Source organism: Canis lupus, chromosome 24, assembly GCF_011100685.1.
Source record: "Canis lupus familiaris isolate Mischka breed German Shepherd chromosome 24, alternate assembly UU_Cfam_GSD_1.0, whole genome shotgun sequence".
Taxonomy (NCBI): Eukaryota; Metazoa; Chordata; class Mammalia; order Carnivora; family Canidae; genus Canis; species Canis lupus.
Window position 1 is genome coordinate 24,462,079 of NC_049245.1, and position 17,611 is coordinate 24,479,689.

General features: G+C 41.9%; 1 protein-coding gene across 2 annotated transcripts in view; it reads left to right on the forward strand.

Moving 5' to 3' along the window:
- The window catches only part of ACSS2 (acyl-CoA synthetase short chain family member 2), a 44,686-nt gene that overhangs the window by 20,014 nt on the left and 7,061 nt on the right, over positions 1-17,611 (forward strand). Inside the window, exons 3-9 of one of the 2 annotated variants that reach the window (XM_038572092.1) lie at positions 10,308-10,399; positions 10,595-10,698; positions 10,959-11,031; positions 11,315-11,390; positions 11,550-11,664; positions 12,514-12,552; positions 17,200-17,337. In XM_038572092.1, the coding sequence (XP_038428020.1) occupies positions 10,308-10,399; positions 10,595-10,698; positions 10,959-11,031; positions 11,315-11,390; positions 11,550-11,664; positions 12,514-12,552; positions 17,200-17,337 (637 nt within the window). The remainder of the gene's footprint in view (positions 1-10,307; positions 10,400-10,594; positions 10,699-10,958; positions 11,032-11,314; positions 11,391-11,549; positions 11,665-12,513; positions 12,553-17,199; positions 17,338-17,611) is intronic. The other variant, XM_038572093.1, reaches the window with a different exon arrangement.

Consider the following 17,611-nt stretch of genomic DNA (forward strand, 5'->3'; position numbering starts at 1 on the left):
TTTTAAAACTTTTATGAAGTCCAATGTCTATTTTTTCTTTTGTTTCCTGCGTTTTTGGTGTCGTGTCTGTGAAATTTTTCTTTTGTTTTCTTCTAAAACTTGTATTGTTTTAGGTCTTATATTTAGGCCCTCGTTTCACTTTGAGTTAATTTTTGTATGTGCTGTTAGGTAAGGATCCAACTTATGGATAGCTATGCTCCATGGGTGATCTGTTAGCTTCTAGCAGCAGGTTTAAAAAAAATTAATGTATAGATATTTATGATATGTGCCAGGCATGTATTAGATGCTTAGACATAGCAATAAACAAAAGAGATCTGGTCCTTGTCCTTATGGAGCTCACATTCTGGGAGGGTGGGGCAAGATTTTTGCCTGTGAACTGGAATTTTATTTATGAAGAAAATGTTGGAGACAATGTCTTTGCCTTATTTTAGGGAATGAGGGTCATGTGTCTAAGAGCAAATGAATGTATAAGTGCTTCTGTGATATTTGAGCACTGCCATGGACTGCGAAGGTAGACATATGCAGACTTCCTTGTCAGAGGTTTTGGGTCTTTTCAGAAAGTTCTCAGGATATTGGAGAGATTGTGGTGTGAATGATTTGGCCATGGGCTAAAGTTCAAAGTGGGTGAAAGTGTCCTCTCCTTTTCACAGTGCTCCTGGAGATTCTTAGGAGAGAGGCTTCATGTCCACTTAGGTACACTCCAAATTAGTATAGTTGAACAAATTTGTAGGCTGGAAGTCAGAAAACTGGGACCTGGTTATAGATTTTCCTTAATCCCACTGTGTAGTCTTGGCAAGCCACTTCCTCTGGATTTCTTGATCTTTAAAATGGGGATAATTATACCTTTTCTACCTATTGTTAGAATAGCTGTGAGGATCAGGTAAAGGATTATCCTCTTAATGTAGTTTTATTCCATACTCGTTTAAGGATCTACACCAATACCATGTGAGACAGGCATGTCAGTTTTTTGTTTTTTTTTTTTTTACTTTTTAAAAAATTTATTTATTTTAGACAGAGAGAGTGAGCACATAAGTAGAGGGAGGGGCAGAGGGAAAGGGAGAGGGGGGATCTCAAGCAGACTGCATGCTGAGTGCAGAACTCAATGTGGGACTCAATCCCATGACCTTGAGATCATGACTGGAGCCACCCAGGTGCCCCTTACTTTTATTACTTTTATTTATTTAATTCTATTTGATCTCCAACTCAGCTAAGTTTGTTCCCCGCCCTGCGCCCTGCCCCCTATGTAAATAAAACCTCTTTTCTCTGAAACTAACTTTTAGGGCCCATTCTCCTGGCTCTGAAAGGAAGAAATAAGAATCAAGGAGTCTTAAGATATATTAGAAATTATCCAGCCTAATACCAATCTTCTCTCTCCTCCTTCCTCCCCTCTAATACTTTACAGAGAAGGAAGCTGAGCTCAGAGGGGGGGAGAAATTTGTGCAAATTCATACATTGAATTAGAGGTAAACAATAAATATAGGTCTGGTGGCTCCAAATAATTATCTGAGGATCTTGTTAATAATCCAGATTACTGGACCCCACTAGCCTATTGAATTAGAATCTGAGGGTTTTGTTTTGTTTTTAACTTTAGCATTGTATAGGCACAATGTTTGGGATAGGAGAGAAAGATGGTATTTTAAACAATTTTTTAAAGATTTTCTTAGAGAGCACACATGAGCACAAGTGGGGGGAGGAGCAGAGGGAGAAATGGACTACTCGCTGAGCAGGGAGTCTGACTGATGTGGGGCCTGGAGGCTTGATCCCAGGACCCTGGGATCACCACCTGAGCTGAAGGCAGTCACCCAACTGACTGAGTCACCTTTGCACCCCATTTTTTTTTAAGATTTTATTCATTCATGAGAGACAGAGAGAAACAGAGAGACAGGCAGAGACACAGGCAGGGAGAGAAGCAGGTTCCATGCAGGGAGCCCGACGTGGTACTCCCGGGACTCCAGATCCATGCCCTGGGCTGAAGGCAGGTGCTCAACCGCTGAGCCACCCAGACGTCCCCCCAACCTTTTTTTTAAAATGAAGTGAGAGGAGTGTATTTGTGAAAGAGAAAGTGGGAAAGAAGAACCAACTCAGATCAATGTTAAGAAAGATTATATATGGAAGTTGAGAATCTGGACACTTACTTTCTTAAAACTTTTCCTCCTCAACTACCTGCAGGAATGGAGTACCCTATCTTGAACACTAATGATTTCAACCATGCTATTCTATCTAAATAACAAAGAACAATTGTAATAAATATTTTTGCATACACGAGACACCTGATGTACGTATAAAATAGTGCTCTTGGAAAAAAAAAAATAGTGCTCTTGGTTATTTTTTCCACTTTCTTTTTTTGCTCTAGTCATATTTCTATTTTAGGCAGTATTCCAAATTCTGTGATAATAAAGAATCTGAGAGAACTGTCCTCATTCACCTTTTTGTTTAAGGCTAGCATGGGACACAGTATGGTAGAGTATATATGATTTCCCTCCTATAAGTAGGCATGTAAGCAGAGGGAAAGGGTTACCTTCTATACCGACCCAGGTCTGCCTTGTCAACAGAGAACTGCAGAATCCAACTGGCACCAAAGTCACTTTGACCAAGGGAAACAGGCACAAGGTTCCTGGATCAAAGCCTGAAAATAGCTGGCAGGAGGACAGGATGCAATAATAGCCTAGACTGCAAAGTATAAGTCCTATAATCTGAATCTCAACTCCAGGGTCTTATTGCAGTCTCTCCCATAGCAGATTCCAGATCTGAGCCCATTGTAGAGGCTCAATAAATTTATCTTGATATTTTTCCAAATCCTATTCCACAAGTTTTATACTCTTCTCCCTCTGTGTCTACCATTTCCCCCTGCCTGTCTAGCATGTCTATTTTGTTACTATCCTCTGTGGTCTTTTTCTTTCCATGTTTCCTCACTCTGATCAGCTTGGATCTGGCTGGTCATGTGAGCAGAGAACTTTGTTCATTCGTTCATTCATTCATTCTTTTACCCATTCATTTCATAATTATGTATTTAATACCCTCTGTGTGTCAAATTTTGAACTTAGTACTGAGGAGAAAAAATATATCTTGTGTACCTTTAAGGAACTTACAATCCAGTGAAGGAAACAGATGTATATATATGACTATAATGTTAAAATAAGTAAGTGCCACATCTTTAGGCAAATAGAGACAGAATGAATGAATGAACGAATGAACAGTATGAATGAATAAATGAATAGTGCTAAGAGGCAAACTTTCTGGAAAAGAAGATTTGTAAAGATGGCTGTTTCTCCAGATTAATCTGTATGTTATTACAATTCTAATCAAAATCACAGAATTTTAAAATTTGAGATAGGGGTGCCTGGGTGGCTCAGTGGTTGAGTGTCTGCCTTCAGCCCAGGGCATGATCCTGAAGTCTCAGGATCGAGTCCCATATCAGACTCCCTGCATGGAGCCTGCTTCTCCCTCTGGCTGTGTCTCTGCCTCTCTCTCTGTCTCTCATGAATAAATAAAATCTTTAAAAAATAAAATAATATTTGAGATATAATTCATACCATGTAGTTTACCCATTTGAAGTATACAAGTCAGTGATTTTTGTTATATGCAGAGTTGTGCAATCATCATCACAGCCAATTTTTAGAACATTTTTACCACCCCAAAAAGAAACTCCATATTCATTAGCAGTAACTCCTCATTTTCCTCCAGCCTTTCCCACTGTAGCCCTAGGCAACCACTAATCTATTTTCTGTCTGTATGGCTCTGACTATTCTGGACATTTCATGTAAATGGAATCATACAACATGATGATTTTTTCTAGCTTCTTTCACTTAGCATAATCTCATAAAGGTTCACAAGTGTAGCATGTGCCAATACGTCATTCCTTTTTATGATTCAGTCTTTGGAGTGTGCCTCCTCCCACCTCCTCCTCCAGCCCTTCTCCCTCTTCACCATGACTAAGGCAGGAGTGCCCAGAGGGGACATTAGTCTGCTAATTGGTAAAGCTATGTTGCTTCTACTCCCTGCTCCCTTGGTGAAAGGGAAAGTGACTTGAGGTTATACTTACATCTGAGTGCCTTATATTTGTGCAGTGCTTTATGAATAATAGAATACATGATTTCACATGATTTCTTAATTTTACATAAAGAATTTCAAAGTTGGAACAGCCTTAAAGGTCATACCAAATTTCAGAAAACATGAATCACATGGGTTGCTTATAAAATGAGAATTATAAGGCCCCCACTCCCTGGAGAATGATCTAGTAGGTGTCAGGGTTTCCCTGGCTCAATCTGTGCAGTCCTGTACTGCAGCTATGTGGGGTGGGGCCTTGCAATTTGCATTATTAACACTGCCTGACCATGCTTTGAGACACATTGGCCTTGCCTGGTCCCAACTATGTCTTGGAGTCTTCTCTTTGGTATCCCTGCATATCCCAGATTCTATATGATATCTTCACAGTTAGGAAGCTCCTGAAGGAGTACCTTCTATCATTGGACAGTTCTGACAGTTAGAAAGGCTTTCCTTACATTGAACTCTCCCAATTGACCCACCTCTTCATTTATTTTTTCTTAAGATTTTATTTATTTATTCATGAGAGACACAGAGCAAGGCAGAGACACAGGCAGAGGGAGAAGTAGGCTCCATGCAGGGAGCCCGATATGGGACTCGATCCTGGGTCTCCAGGATCATACCCTGGGCCGAAGGCGGCGCCAAACCCCTGAGCCACCCAGGCTGCCCAACCTCTTCATTTATAGTTACGTAACACGAGTCTACTTCTTTCCCATAACAATCCTTCAGGTTCATTCATTTATTCAGCAAATATTTACTGAGCACTGACCATATATAGGGTTTTTTGCAAGACACTGGGGATTCAGCAGTGAATAAGACCAACTTGGTCTGTGCCTTCAGGAAGCTTACAGTCTAGTAGGAGAGACAGTGTTGTGATGAAGAATAACAGGAAGGTCTGATGCTACTTAGAGTGATCTGAAACATGACATAGAGCAAACCATTTGAAGAACTGGGGGAAGAACATGGCATATTCTATCAGTCAGAAGACTGATAATGTGTTTGGAGCCTATTGAGTAGAATGGGACAATGGCACAAGATGAGTTGGAGAAGATACAATGCATAGAAGTCTGGAATTTCTTCTACATGTGATGAGAGCCACTAAAGTATTTTAAACAGAAGGTGATGTAATCTGGTTTGTTGTTAATAGATTATTCTGGATGATATATGGATTGGAAGAGGGTAAGAATGAAGTGGGAGACCAGTTTGGGTCTTGACCATCCAGGCAAGAGATGAAGGGGGTCTGAACCAGAGTGGAGGCAACAAAGATACAGATATTGAGACTTAGTTATCATGTATCTCATTATCTTCTCTTCTTCAGGCTAAACAGCTCAGTCCACTATATCCTCTGATAATAGGTTTGACTCTTTTTCTTATTTGGGTTTTTCTCCTCTGGAGGGTCTAACCCACCAGTTTAGATCTTGCCCTCTGTTTCTGTGAAGAATCTAGTTTTTTTCCCACCTATTCCCCCCCCCCCCAGCTCTTTCCTCCAATCCTGTACCTTACTTTTCTGTTAGTCTAGGGAATTAAAATCTCCAATCCAATGACTGTCCCTCATATAAAGAGGGGAGTCCCAGTCTTCCCTATCATTAATCAATTACCAGGTTTTCTGCAATTCAATGATGAACCTTAAGTATTTATTGTGCCAGCTGAACTTGGAGGAAATTGAGAAGAAGAAGACATGATCCCTGCCCTCCAAGAACCCGAGATGTAATGGGAAATATAAAGCCCCAATAAATGTAATACAAGGTAGTATCAATAGATCACAAGGAAAGTGAGATCTTCCGTGCCAAACTCACCATGTGACTTCGAGCACATTAAATGGTCTCTTTGGATCCTTTTGGAGTTAGGAGACTAAACTGAATGTTCTTTTAAGAATTCTTAACATCCTAGAGGGCTTGGGAGCTTGCAGTAGGCCAGTATTCTATTCACCTCCTCCTCCTAATGAGGCAGGAGCCGAACCTGGTGTATATGTCAGAGAAAGAAGACACTGGAAGAAGTAAGATGCCTATATCAATTATGCATAGCTTGAGCCCAGAACTTGGAGAGGCATGTACACTGTGGGTGTGTGTGAATGTGTGTATAACTAGAAGTGGGCTCAAGTAGGCAGTTCTTGTGTAGGCTTGTGCTTATCTGTTCCTGTGTACTTTCTATGTACCAGACTCTATTCTAGATTCGAGGGATGTAGTAATGAACAAAACAGACAAGTTCTCTGTTACTGTGGAGCTTATATTCCAATGAAAGACACAGGTAATATACAAGCAAATAAAATACATGAGATAATTTCAAATAATGGAAAGTTATGTGAAGAAAATAAAACAATGATCTGCTGGAGTTTGGGGAAGGGCAAGCTGTGCACATAGGTGGGTATGTAAATGTGGTGCATATACTTGTAGATAGGTCCATGTTTGAGTCCTGGGTTCATATATTTCTCCTTATTTGTACCTCTCTGTGCAAATGGGCAGCTTTTATGCCTACAATGTTTTGTATATTAGCATATGTCATTTTGCACATATAAGTATGCACAGGTGAGCTGGTATGTGGCACACATGTGGGGACATTTTTGCATGGGTGTGTGGTATATGTTGGCATTTAGCCATAACTGAAGATGTTCTGAAGTTTCTGTGGCACTCACCAGTGGGCCAGTTAAGGAAATGGCTTTTTGCCTCTGGTATTCAGGGCCACTTGCCAGCTTCCTTTCTCTGTGTTCCTTTTCACTTTAGAGAGCTCTCTGTGCTTGGCTCCTCTAAGCCCTAGGAGGGCCAAGCCAAGGAAAGGATAGTAACTGACTCATCAAGCCAGGAGCTGGAAAGAGGCTTCTTTCTGTGTAATCTTCTGTGTAACCTCCAAGGCCTAATTTTCCCTGCTTGTCCCTGTCCTTCACATGATGAGGCAAAAGAGTCCCGCCTTGAAATGAGAAGACTTGAGGATCTATTCTTGGCTCTGCCACTTATTATTGTTTGACCTTGGCCAAGCTACTACATCTCTCTGGGCTTTAGTTATCTCCTTGAATACTCTGGGTAGTAAGGGAGCGCAATGGCCTGCAGTATTTAGGATGGGCTGGTACTGGTGCCAGAAGGAAAGGGGAAGGCATTCTGAGCAGGTGCAATGGCATCATCAAAAGCATAGAGGTCAGCTTTTGTGTGTAGGAAGCCAGGAGGAACCTAGTTAAAATAAAATTCAAACTTTTTACCATTGCCTACAAGGCCCCATGTGATCTAGCTGCTTCTTAACTCTCATTCTTAACTTTCTTCATTCTAGCTTCCTTACTGTTCTTTGAATAGGCCAAGCTCTTTACTGCCTGAGTGCCTTTCCAAATCTTGATGTTCTCTCTGCCCAGGATACTCTTCTCAAGAATTCATATAGTTGACTACTTCTCATTACTTGGGTCTTTTAGCTCAGTATCACCTCCCCAGAGGGAGGCCTTCTATGACCATTATTTAAAGTAGTTGTCCTCTAATGTTTATCAATATTTAAAATGCGGATATCCTTTGACCCAACAATTTCTTTTTCTTCCAACAATTTCATTTCTAATAATTCATTCTACAGATATATTTGCAAGTGAGTAAAATGACATTTGAATAAAGATATTTACTGAAACATTTATTTGTTAGATAAACTATGGCACATACAAACTGTGGAACATTATGCAGATGACAAAGAAAATGAACAGTACTGGGACGCCTGGTTGGTCAGCAGTTAAAGCGTCTGCTTTTGGCTCAGGGCGTGATCCTGGAGTCCTGGGATTGAGTCCCTGATCAGGCTTCCCTGTGGGGAACCTACTTCTCCCTCTACTGGTGTCTCTGCCTCTCTCTCTGTGTCTCTCATGAATAAATAAATAAATCTTTTTTTTTTTTAAGAAAATGAACAGTACTTTAAGTCTTGATGGAGAATTTTATCAAGGTATATTGTTGAATTTTTAAAAAAGCAAGATGATTGAGCTGTATACTTAAGATTCATGTAGTTTATTAGATGTATATTATACTCAATTAAAAAACACGATACAGAATAGTGTGTACTGTATACCATCATTTGTATAGAGAAAACAAAAATATATAAATAAATACATATATATAATGCTTATATAATAGATCTGTTCCATGGTTAAAACAGCTGTTTCCTACCTCTTCCCATCCATGCTTGGTTAGGGACTGAGGTGCTTATCTCTCTTCTGAACAGTATTAAAATTCAAAATTTTTAATTCAGTTTTTAAATTTCCATCTTCAGTGATATCTGAAGGATCTTATGAAAGATTCTAATAGTATAGTCTTCTTCTAAAGTAATTACCTTGGTCACTCCACATTAGTTCAGTTGCCCTGCAGTCTCTAACCTATTAGGGGTGGTCCTGTCAGCATATTGACTATTTCTGGAAAATTACACAACATAGTACCAACAGTGGTTGCCAATCAAGGCATGGGGTTAGGGAATAGAGGTGGGAGGGATACTTTTCATTACATATCTTTTTTTGTGGTACCATTTGTATATATGTATTACTTAAAAAAATCATAAAATTGAAAAAACACGCTGGGGGTCATTAAATCTTCACATATAGTCTTGAAAGTTCCTTAAGATATTTTTTTCAAAAGTATTTCCAGTCAGTCATTCATTATATCATTCTTTATATCCTTGATAATGCTTATGATCTGAAATTATTTGGCTGTGTTACTTATATACTTTTTGCATTGTCATTGGAATATAAGCTCCATGTTATCAGGGATCTTGCTTATCAGTGCTTATTTCTATACATATATACAACACATAGTAGTTGTCGAGGAAGCAAACATGAAGGAAACTAGGCTGAAGCCTAGGAAGGAATGCGAGGTGAAGCTGAAGAGGTAGACAGAACTCAGTTGATAAAGTGTAGTGATTTTGAACTTTATTTTTTATTTTTTTTAGAAGGAAGAGGAAGGGGCAGAGGGAGAGGGCAAGAGAGAATCTTAAGCAGGCTCCCCACCCAGCACAGAGCTTGACGTGGGGCTCAGACTCATAACCTTGAGATTATGACCTGAGCTGAAATCAAGAGTCAGACGCTTAACCAACTGAGCCAGTCAGTTGCCCCTAAAACTTTAAATGTGTATCAGAGGTGTGCCTGGAACGCACAGTCAGTTGAGCATCCGACTCTTGGTTTTGGCTCACGTTGTGACCTTGGGGTCATGAGATAAAGCCGTGTCAGCTCCACACTGAGCAGAGTCAGCTTGAGATTATTTCTTCCTCTACCCCTCTTGCTCATGATCTCTCTCTCTCTCTCTCTAATAGATAAATAAATCTTAAAAAAAAGAAAAAGAATTGGCAGCTGAATCGTTATACTTGTGTATATTTGTATATATACTTGTGTATATATTATACAAGTATAATCTTTATACTTGAATCTTTTTTTAAGATTTTATTTATTTATTCATGAGAGAGAGAGAGAGGCAGAGACGTAGGCAGAGGGGGAGAGAGAGAGAGAGAGAGAGAGAGAGAGAGGCAGAGACACAGGCAGAGGGAGAAGCAGGCTCCATGCAGGGAGCTTGATGTGAGACTGGATTCCAGGACTCCAGGATTACGCCCTGGGCCGAAGGCAGGCGCTAAACCGCTGAGCCACCCAGGGATCCCCTATACTTGAATCTTTATAGCTTGTAATAAAGAGGCAGATTCGTGGATGCTGTGATTCTGATTCAGTAGGTCTGAATTGGGGCTCTGTCTTTGAAGTTCCCTAGGTACAAGTGACCTGGAAATCTCACTTTGAATAACACCAATGCAGTCTTGACACTGTGCTCCAGAAGAATCACATCTGTAATATCATCTTTTTTTTTTAAGATTTTATTTATTTATTCATGAGAGACACACAGAGAGGGTAGAGACACAAGCAGAGGGAGAAGCAGGCTCCATGCAAAGAGCCTGACGCGGGACTCGATCCCAGATCTCCAGGATCACGCCCTGGGCTGAAGGCAAGCGCTAAATTGCTGAGCCACCCAGGCTGCCCTCTCTTTTAATACATCCCTAGGATGGAAGAGAAAGGACCATCATCCCATTTTACCAACCTAAATGAGGCTCACAGATGGACAGTGCATTTTCCAATGACACACAGCTTGTGTATAAAGTATGCCTTAAAAGGCCAAAGTATCTGACCAGTCAGTTCAAGGTGTTATAGTAGACAGCTCACCCTCACAGGACATTCATAAGGAGTCTTGGTGTTCCTGAATGGATATGATGACTGTTCCTATTTTTTGTTTGGGGGAAGAGGTTATATTCCCTAATGGCTAATTCTTTCTGATGTATCTCAGGGAGGGCAATGAACCAGAGGAGACCACCCAGATCACATATCGTGAGCTTCTGGTCCAAGTGTGTCGATTCAGCAATGTTCTCCAAAAACAGGGTGAGTATGGGGGTATGAGAAGGGGGCTGGAGGGTCCTGTCTTGGGGTATTTGAGGACTTGGGGGAAGTAGACAAGGAATGGATGGAATGTAGTAATAGGGTCAGCTGTGGGGAGGAAGGACAGTAGCTGAACAAGAAGAAGCAGGTAGCAGCAGGAAGTGTCCATGGTGCATGATCTGTGTCCTTTATTTGCAGGCATTCGGAAGGGTGACCGAGTGGCCATCTACATGCCCATGATACCAGAACTCGTGGTGGCCATGTTGGCCTGTGCCCGCCTTGGGGCTCTGCACTCTATTGTGGTAGGAATTTGGACTGGAAAAAGATACCTAGTAGGGGATGGGAAGGGATGGGGCTCTGGAGAAGTAGGTTGGGCCTGGATGCTAGAGGACCTTAAGAACCAGACTAAGAAGTTTAGATTTGTGTCATAAGTTCCATATCAGTTATCCAGTTTCTTCTAGAACCATAACCTAGAAATCCTGAAGGTTTTATGAATGTCTCCTTTCCTGGTTTATTTAATTCCTAGGTCCTCCTCTCCCTCAGTTTTTCTTCCTTTTCCTAGTTTGCAGGCTTCTCTGCAGAGTCTCTATGTGAACGGATCCTGGATTCCAGTTGCAGCCTTCTTATTACTACAGGTGACTAATTCTCTCACCCCTTTTCCAGAACTTCCACACCTGAAGTTTTGGTCTCTAATCAGCTAGTTGATATTTGCGACTGCTCAGCATAGAGGGTAGGGACTGCCTACCCTTATCTCCTGATTCCATCTCACCTGACCCTCTGTCAGCTCAAATCAATTGGAAGAGCCAGAGTCAAGAGACCTACCTCAGGAAGGGCTCCATGAACACTGTGCTCACTAGGGATAAGGGACTAGGAGTGTGGTGCCTTCCTAAGGCCTGGAATGTTTATTGCTCCCCAAAGATGCCTTCTACAGGGGGGAAAAGCTTGTGAACCTGAAGGAACTGGCTGATGAGGCGCTGGAGAAGTGTCGGGAGAAGTAAGTGTGTTTGGTTGGTTGGCTACTGCTCTGGGTTAACTGGTATTTTCCCCTGTACCAGATTCCCTTTGTCCCTTCTATCCTAGATGGACATGGGTGGGTCCTGCCAAATTCTCTCTGAGCCAACCAGCTACCATTTCAGGTTTCTCCTTCTTCTAGGGGTTTCCGAGTGAGATGCTGCATTGTGGTCAAGCACCTGGGGCGGGCAGAGCTGGGCACAGGTGACTCTCCCAGCCAATCCCCCCCCATTAAGAGGCCATGCCCAAATGTGCAGGTGAGTCTGGTACTCCTATGCTTTCCTCCAGGTTGAAATTGGCCCAGGAAGTTCTTTATGTGCTTCATTTCCTTATCATAATGTTGAGAGCATCTGGGAGCAATCCTAGGAATGCCTCCTCTGGCAGGGCTGGTAGGGAGCTGGGGGACTTTGACCTCGAGTGTCAATAGGGAGCCCCTCATCCTTGGGAACCTAGCATGAGAGATTGTAAGGGGACTCTATGCTGATTGGGGTATCCTGATGGGCACAGGGGACCCTCAGGGCTTGGGCTTGGGTTAGAAATGGGCTGACTTAATCAACTATCTTCAATTTTAAAAAAAGAAAGGAAAAAGAAAGGAAGGAAGAAAGGGAGGGAGGGAGGGGATGATTTGGGTGACTATGTGTACTGGTATCTGTCTTGGAATGGGCTACTTTTGTGGTCCCCCCCCCCCGCCCCCCGCCATGGAAGGACCAGGATTTGGCCCTCAAGATATAGCCCTTATTAGCTTTGGATCCAGCACTTTTAGTGAAAATGGTGGAAAAGCCCAAAGGTCTGAGGGCCATGAAGGATGAAAGCTCCAGGGTCCAGAAGGAAAAGGGTTCCTGAGATTCTGTGACTTGAGGGGGCCCCAAGTGGTCACAGGGCTAGAGAGACTGTAGTCTAGCCTAGGGAGATTAGAGATTCCAGTGAGCATTAGGGGTTCTAAGTGTATAGAGATTGGGAACAAGATCAAGAAAATGTAGGCTAGGAGGACCAGTAAGAGGGGAGCCTACAGAAAAGGCAGCAGAGACTTGGGACACACTGACCCTTCCCTCTTACTACCCTATAATCAGACCCTGCTCACCACCCTTTCAATGGGCTCTTAACAGGGTAAGCTGAAAGAGAAACCCAAGCGCATCTGGCCCCAGGTATCCACCTCTGCACTGCCTTGGGTACTGCTTCTCTGCGTGCTTGTCTGTGTTTCCATCTGCTCTTTGCCTGTTTTCCCCATTGAGGTGGCTGCCAGACCTAACCCCTTTCTTTCTGCCCCTGGGTCCTTTGCTATCTAAGTTACTCTGAAGGGTCATGAAACAAAATGCCTGTTGCTATCTCTCTGAACTGGCATAGAGCATGAACCTCAGAGAGCTAGCAACAAGGCATCCCATTGCACTCTGCTGTTTAGGACCTTTGTGGGAGAGAGGACCAAGTAACTTGTCAGAAAGTTTTTACTGTGTACTTAGGTGGAGCAGAGCCCTAGAAGATAAGAGTAGAGTGAGTAGAGGAGGTACAGAACTTGACCTTGAGAATTCACCATCAAGTTGGGGACTTAGATATATATCACAAAGGAAAACCTCAATTTTATATAGGACAATAGAGAAGAAGATCCCTAAATACATTTATATATTACTTTGAGATTTATAAACAGCACATAAACTCTCTGATATAATTAAATGCTAGGTTGAATAAAAATTACTTTGTAGGTGGTTCTAAGATGTGAGATTCTTAAGTGGGGGCTCAAAGCAGATTAGAATAGAGAAAGGCTGGGCTTGGAGTCCAGAGACAGATTTTTAGCTGTATGTCCTTGAACAAGTCGCTTCTCCTCTCTGAGTTTCAGTTTCCTTATCAACAATGGAGAGATGATAATACATGCTTAAAAGAAAACTACTTCCTTTATTAAAACAGAACATAAAACCCATTATTCCTCTGATTTTTGCCATCCTCATAAGGGTGTCTTACTCTGAATCTTCTATGATTAACCTCTTCAGTAAATATTATCTTTTTTCTCTGTTCTCATAGCATGGTGGAGACAGATTTGATTCCCAAGGAACATTACTTTCCTTTTAAGTCAGGCAGAGACCTAAGATTACTCTTGAAAGATGTAACATAACAAACTCAGTGGTTAGAATATAGACTCTGGAGCCAGACTACTTGGGTTCAAATCCTAGCTTTTCAAATGCTACTGTAGAAGCTTGGACCAACTACTTAAGTTCTCTTGCCTCAGTTTCCCCATCTGTAGAAAAAGGATAATAACTGTACCTACCTGATAGGGTTTTGTCTATAAGGTATTTGGTACAAAGTAACTACCCTATTAATGTTAGCTTTTATTTCTTTTAACATAGCAGACAGCCTGGCATTTCTAAAAGGGAAACCAGAAAAGAAATAAACTCCCATAATTCTTTTTTTTAAAGATTTTATTTATCATTTATGAGAGAGACACACACACACACAGAGGCAGAGACACAGGGAGAGGGAGAAGCAGGCTCCACACGGGGAACCCGATGTGGGACTCAATCCTGGAACTCCAGGATCATGCCCTGAGCAGAAGGCAGACACTCAAATGCTGAGCCACCCAGGTGTCCCAAACTCCTATAGTTCTTTTTTTTTTTTTTTTTAATTTTTATTTATTTATGATAGTCACACAGAGAGAGCGAGAGAGGCAGAGACACAGGCAGAGGGAGAAACAGGCTCCATGCACCGGGAGCCCGATGTGGGATTCGATCCCGGGTCTCCAGGATCGCGCCCTGGGCCAAAGGCAGGCGCCAAACCGCTGCGCCACCCAGGGATCCCACCAAACTCCTATAGTTCTTAATACTAGAAACCTTTAGCCACAGGCTCCTGGATTTTTGTTTCTTGGAGGTGAAAATAATCAGTTACCAAAAAACCCAAAGACCGTAGGAATAGGCTTACAAAGTCCAGGTTTATTGGTCTGATAATTGCAGTCAAAACTGCAGAAGTCTTGGGAGAGCTCCTCATCCCAACATCCTTAAGCATTCATCAAGGGAAGGCCTGGCACAATTTGGAGGTACTCTCCTCAATCATGTCACCTATGGGCTTCCTCATATTCCGATCTCACACCTGGCAGTTGCCCTCCCTGAGGATATCCTGTTCCAAGGACAAAGACCAACTCTATTCTTATTTCAGTAAATTAAATCTTCCTGGTTCAAAGCTGTGGGGCCCTCATAGACACACACCCAATTCATAACTAATGTTTGCACCATTAATTGAGCTCAACCTGCTTCCTGGTGCTAGTTATCAGTTCCACACCTGGGGTACTGGCCCTTCTCGCCCACATACCCACAAGGGAAATAGTTTTTTAAGATTACGAGAATACCCTTATTGCCACAGCATAACTATGCTTTGCCCTTATATGTACCTAGTGCCTTTTCTATGACAATTCAAATCAGTACTGAGGACCATTTCCCCAAAGCAATATTGATACTCTTTTTAAATACATTAAGGCCCTCAAGTAGATCATTTGGCAGGAAAAAAAGTATTGATGTGTCAATGTATGTATAGATCCGTATGTCTATTCTGCTAAAAAAAAAAAAAAAAAAAAAGTGTGTTTTAGTATTTTTTAGCTCTTGGGCAACCTCTTTCTCTTCTTTCTTTTTCTTCTTCTTTTTAATGGTGCCTTGGTCTGGACTTGTCATTCTTTTTTTCTTTTCTTTTTTTAAGATTTTTTTATTTATTTGAGAATGAGAGACGGGGAAAGAGAGAGCCTGTGAGTAGGAAGAGTAGCAAAGGGAGAGAATCTTGGAGCAGGCTCCATGCTGAGCCTGACGTGGGGCTCAATATTGATCCCATGACCCATGAGATCATGATCTGAGCCAAAACCAAGAGTCTGACCCTTAACTGACTTAGCCACCCAGGATCCCCTGGGTTTGTCATTCTTAATAATGTTTATGTGACAGACACTTCAAATTCTCTAAATTAAGGGGTAGATAGTACAGAAAGAAGAGAGTGATTGGAGTCATTTTATAATTTATCAAGGTATATGTTTAACACTTTGGGATTTCTTTTTTTGCAACCAAATATATACAGAATAATTTAGCATATAGCCATATAATGGGAATAGGGAGTAGGGTGTTTCTCTTACATTATCATGTCTACCTGCCAGCCAGGGCCATTGAACATACAAGAAACTAATGAATATGAAAGGGTTTTGTGATGGCTAAAGCAAACCCAAAACAGTTCCTATTTTCACACCCTTGAATTTATTTCCCAGAGGAGTTCAGTGGAACTGAACTCACTTCTATCCTCCTGACATCATTCTTTCCCACCCCACAGGACAATTCAAGTTATGATATTTACTATCTAATCCCTTTTCTTTTGATGTTCCCCAAATCCTGTGAGACCATTAAGGAAAGAATGACTATCCTCATTTTAAAAAGGACCAACTTGAGGTAAAGTGACTTGCCCATGGTCATATATAGCTAGGAAGTGGCCGAACTGGGACTGAGATCCAGTGCAATTTTTGGACAAGTTCAGGGAATCCCACCTTCCTTCAGTACAGAGTAGACTCTGAAAACTGGCTGTTCAAAGAGGTGATATAACTAGGAAGGTAACATAAAGACTCCTAACTCTGGGAAACGAACTAGGGGTGGTGGAAGGGGAGGAGGGCGGGGGGTGGGGGTGAATGGGTGACGGGCACTGAGGGGGGCACTTGACGGGATGAGCATTGGGTGCTATTCTGTATGTTGGCAAGTTGAACACCAATAAAAAATAAATTTATTATTAAAAAAAAACTAGGAAAGTAAAATAACTTCAAGGAGAGGTTAGAAAAATTTCAGGAGGACAGATCCAGAAGTAGTAATCAAAAATACTCTAGTATAGGAGGACATCCTTCTACCGGGAGAAGAAGTCATATTGGTCTTTTCCACCAACTTAAAGTAGGTTTTCTGCTGAATGGAGCCTTAAGCAAATATCTCTATAGGAAACCTATTGGTTGCCAGTAGTGTGAAAGTGGGGGTAGAGCTGCAGGTAGGAACCTGCAGATGTGGATGAGGTCTAGACATTCAGGAAAAGGTGCTTGGATTAAAAGCTGTTGACTATTTTCAATACTAACAGGGCCAGGCGCCCGCTTCACCTGCAGGCTCTGACTAATTTTGCATTTCTGAATTGGGTGGTGTCCGCATCCCTGCTGATAAGCCACTAGCTTCCTAAGTACATATGTTTGTATGTAGGCCTGTGTGTGTGTATTCATTCATCCAACAAAAATTTACAGGGTGTGTATTAAGTGCCAGGCATTTTGCTAGGTGTTGGGGATAAAAAAAAAAAAAAAAAAAAAAGAAAAGAAAAGAAAAAGACAGCATGCACTGCACTCATAGAGGTCACTATCTAGTTGAGGAGACAGTAGTGAAGCAAACAACTAAATAACTGGAAATATGTGCTGTATGGGAAGGAAATATGGTACAGTGATCAAGAATAATAGCGGGGGGGGGGGGGGTTTGGGAATCTACCAGATATTGTTCAGGGAAAGAAGCCCTCTACAAAGGTGACATTTAAGCTAAGAACTGAAGAATGATAAGGGACCAACCAAGGTGCCATCCTCATACTGACACTATGTAAGGGATGCTCTGGAGCAGGGTGTTAGCTGTTCTGAAGCTAACCCAAGAAGCCTGCTGTTCTGCTCCTGTTCTCTGTCACATTCCACCCTCACATTTCCCTCCCTCCTCCCAGCAACTCTACCTGACAGCACTTCCCCCAACCCCAGGTGTCAGGTAGGTGTGTCTCTGTTCCTCTCTTGAGCTGTTCACAGTTCTTTCCTGCCCATTCCTGTCTTCTTAACCCTGCAGATCTCCTGGAATCAAGGAGTTGATTTGTGGTGGCATGAACTCATGCAAGAGGCAGAGGATGAGTGTGAGCCTGAGTGGTGTGATGCAGAGGACCCACTCTTCATCCTGTACACCAGTGGCTCCACAGGGAAACCCAAGGCAAGTGTATGTGTGTGTATACTGTGTTCTTAACCCTAAGAAGTGAATTTCTGAAAAAGCATATGATGATATGACTTTTACTTAATAATCCTGAGTTTCAAAACTGTCACATTACCTTTTCTAAATCAAATTAAGACATAAATCCTCAGCCACTAGATTGTGAGGCTCCAGGGTGAGACAATTCAGGTGGGGGCTTTCACACCCCAGAAAAGGAAAAAAGGATCAGTTCATATGTCTAACTTCAGTGTTCTTGCCCATGCCCACGTGGTTTGAT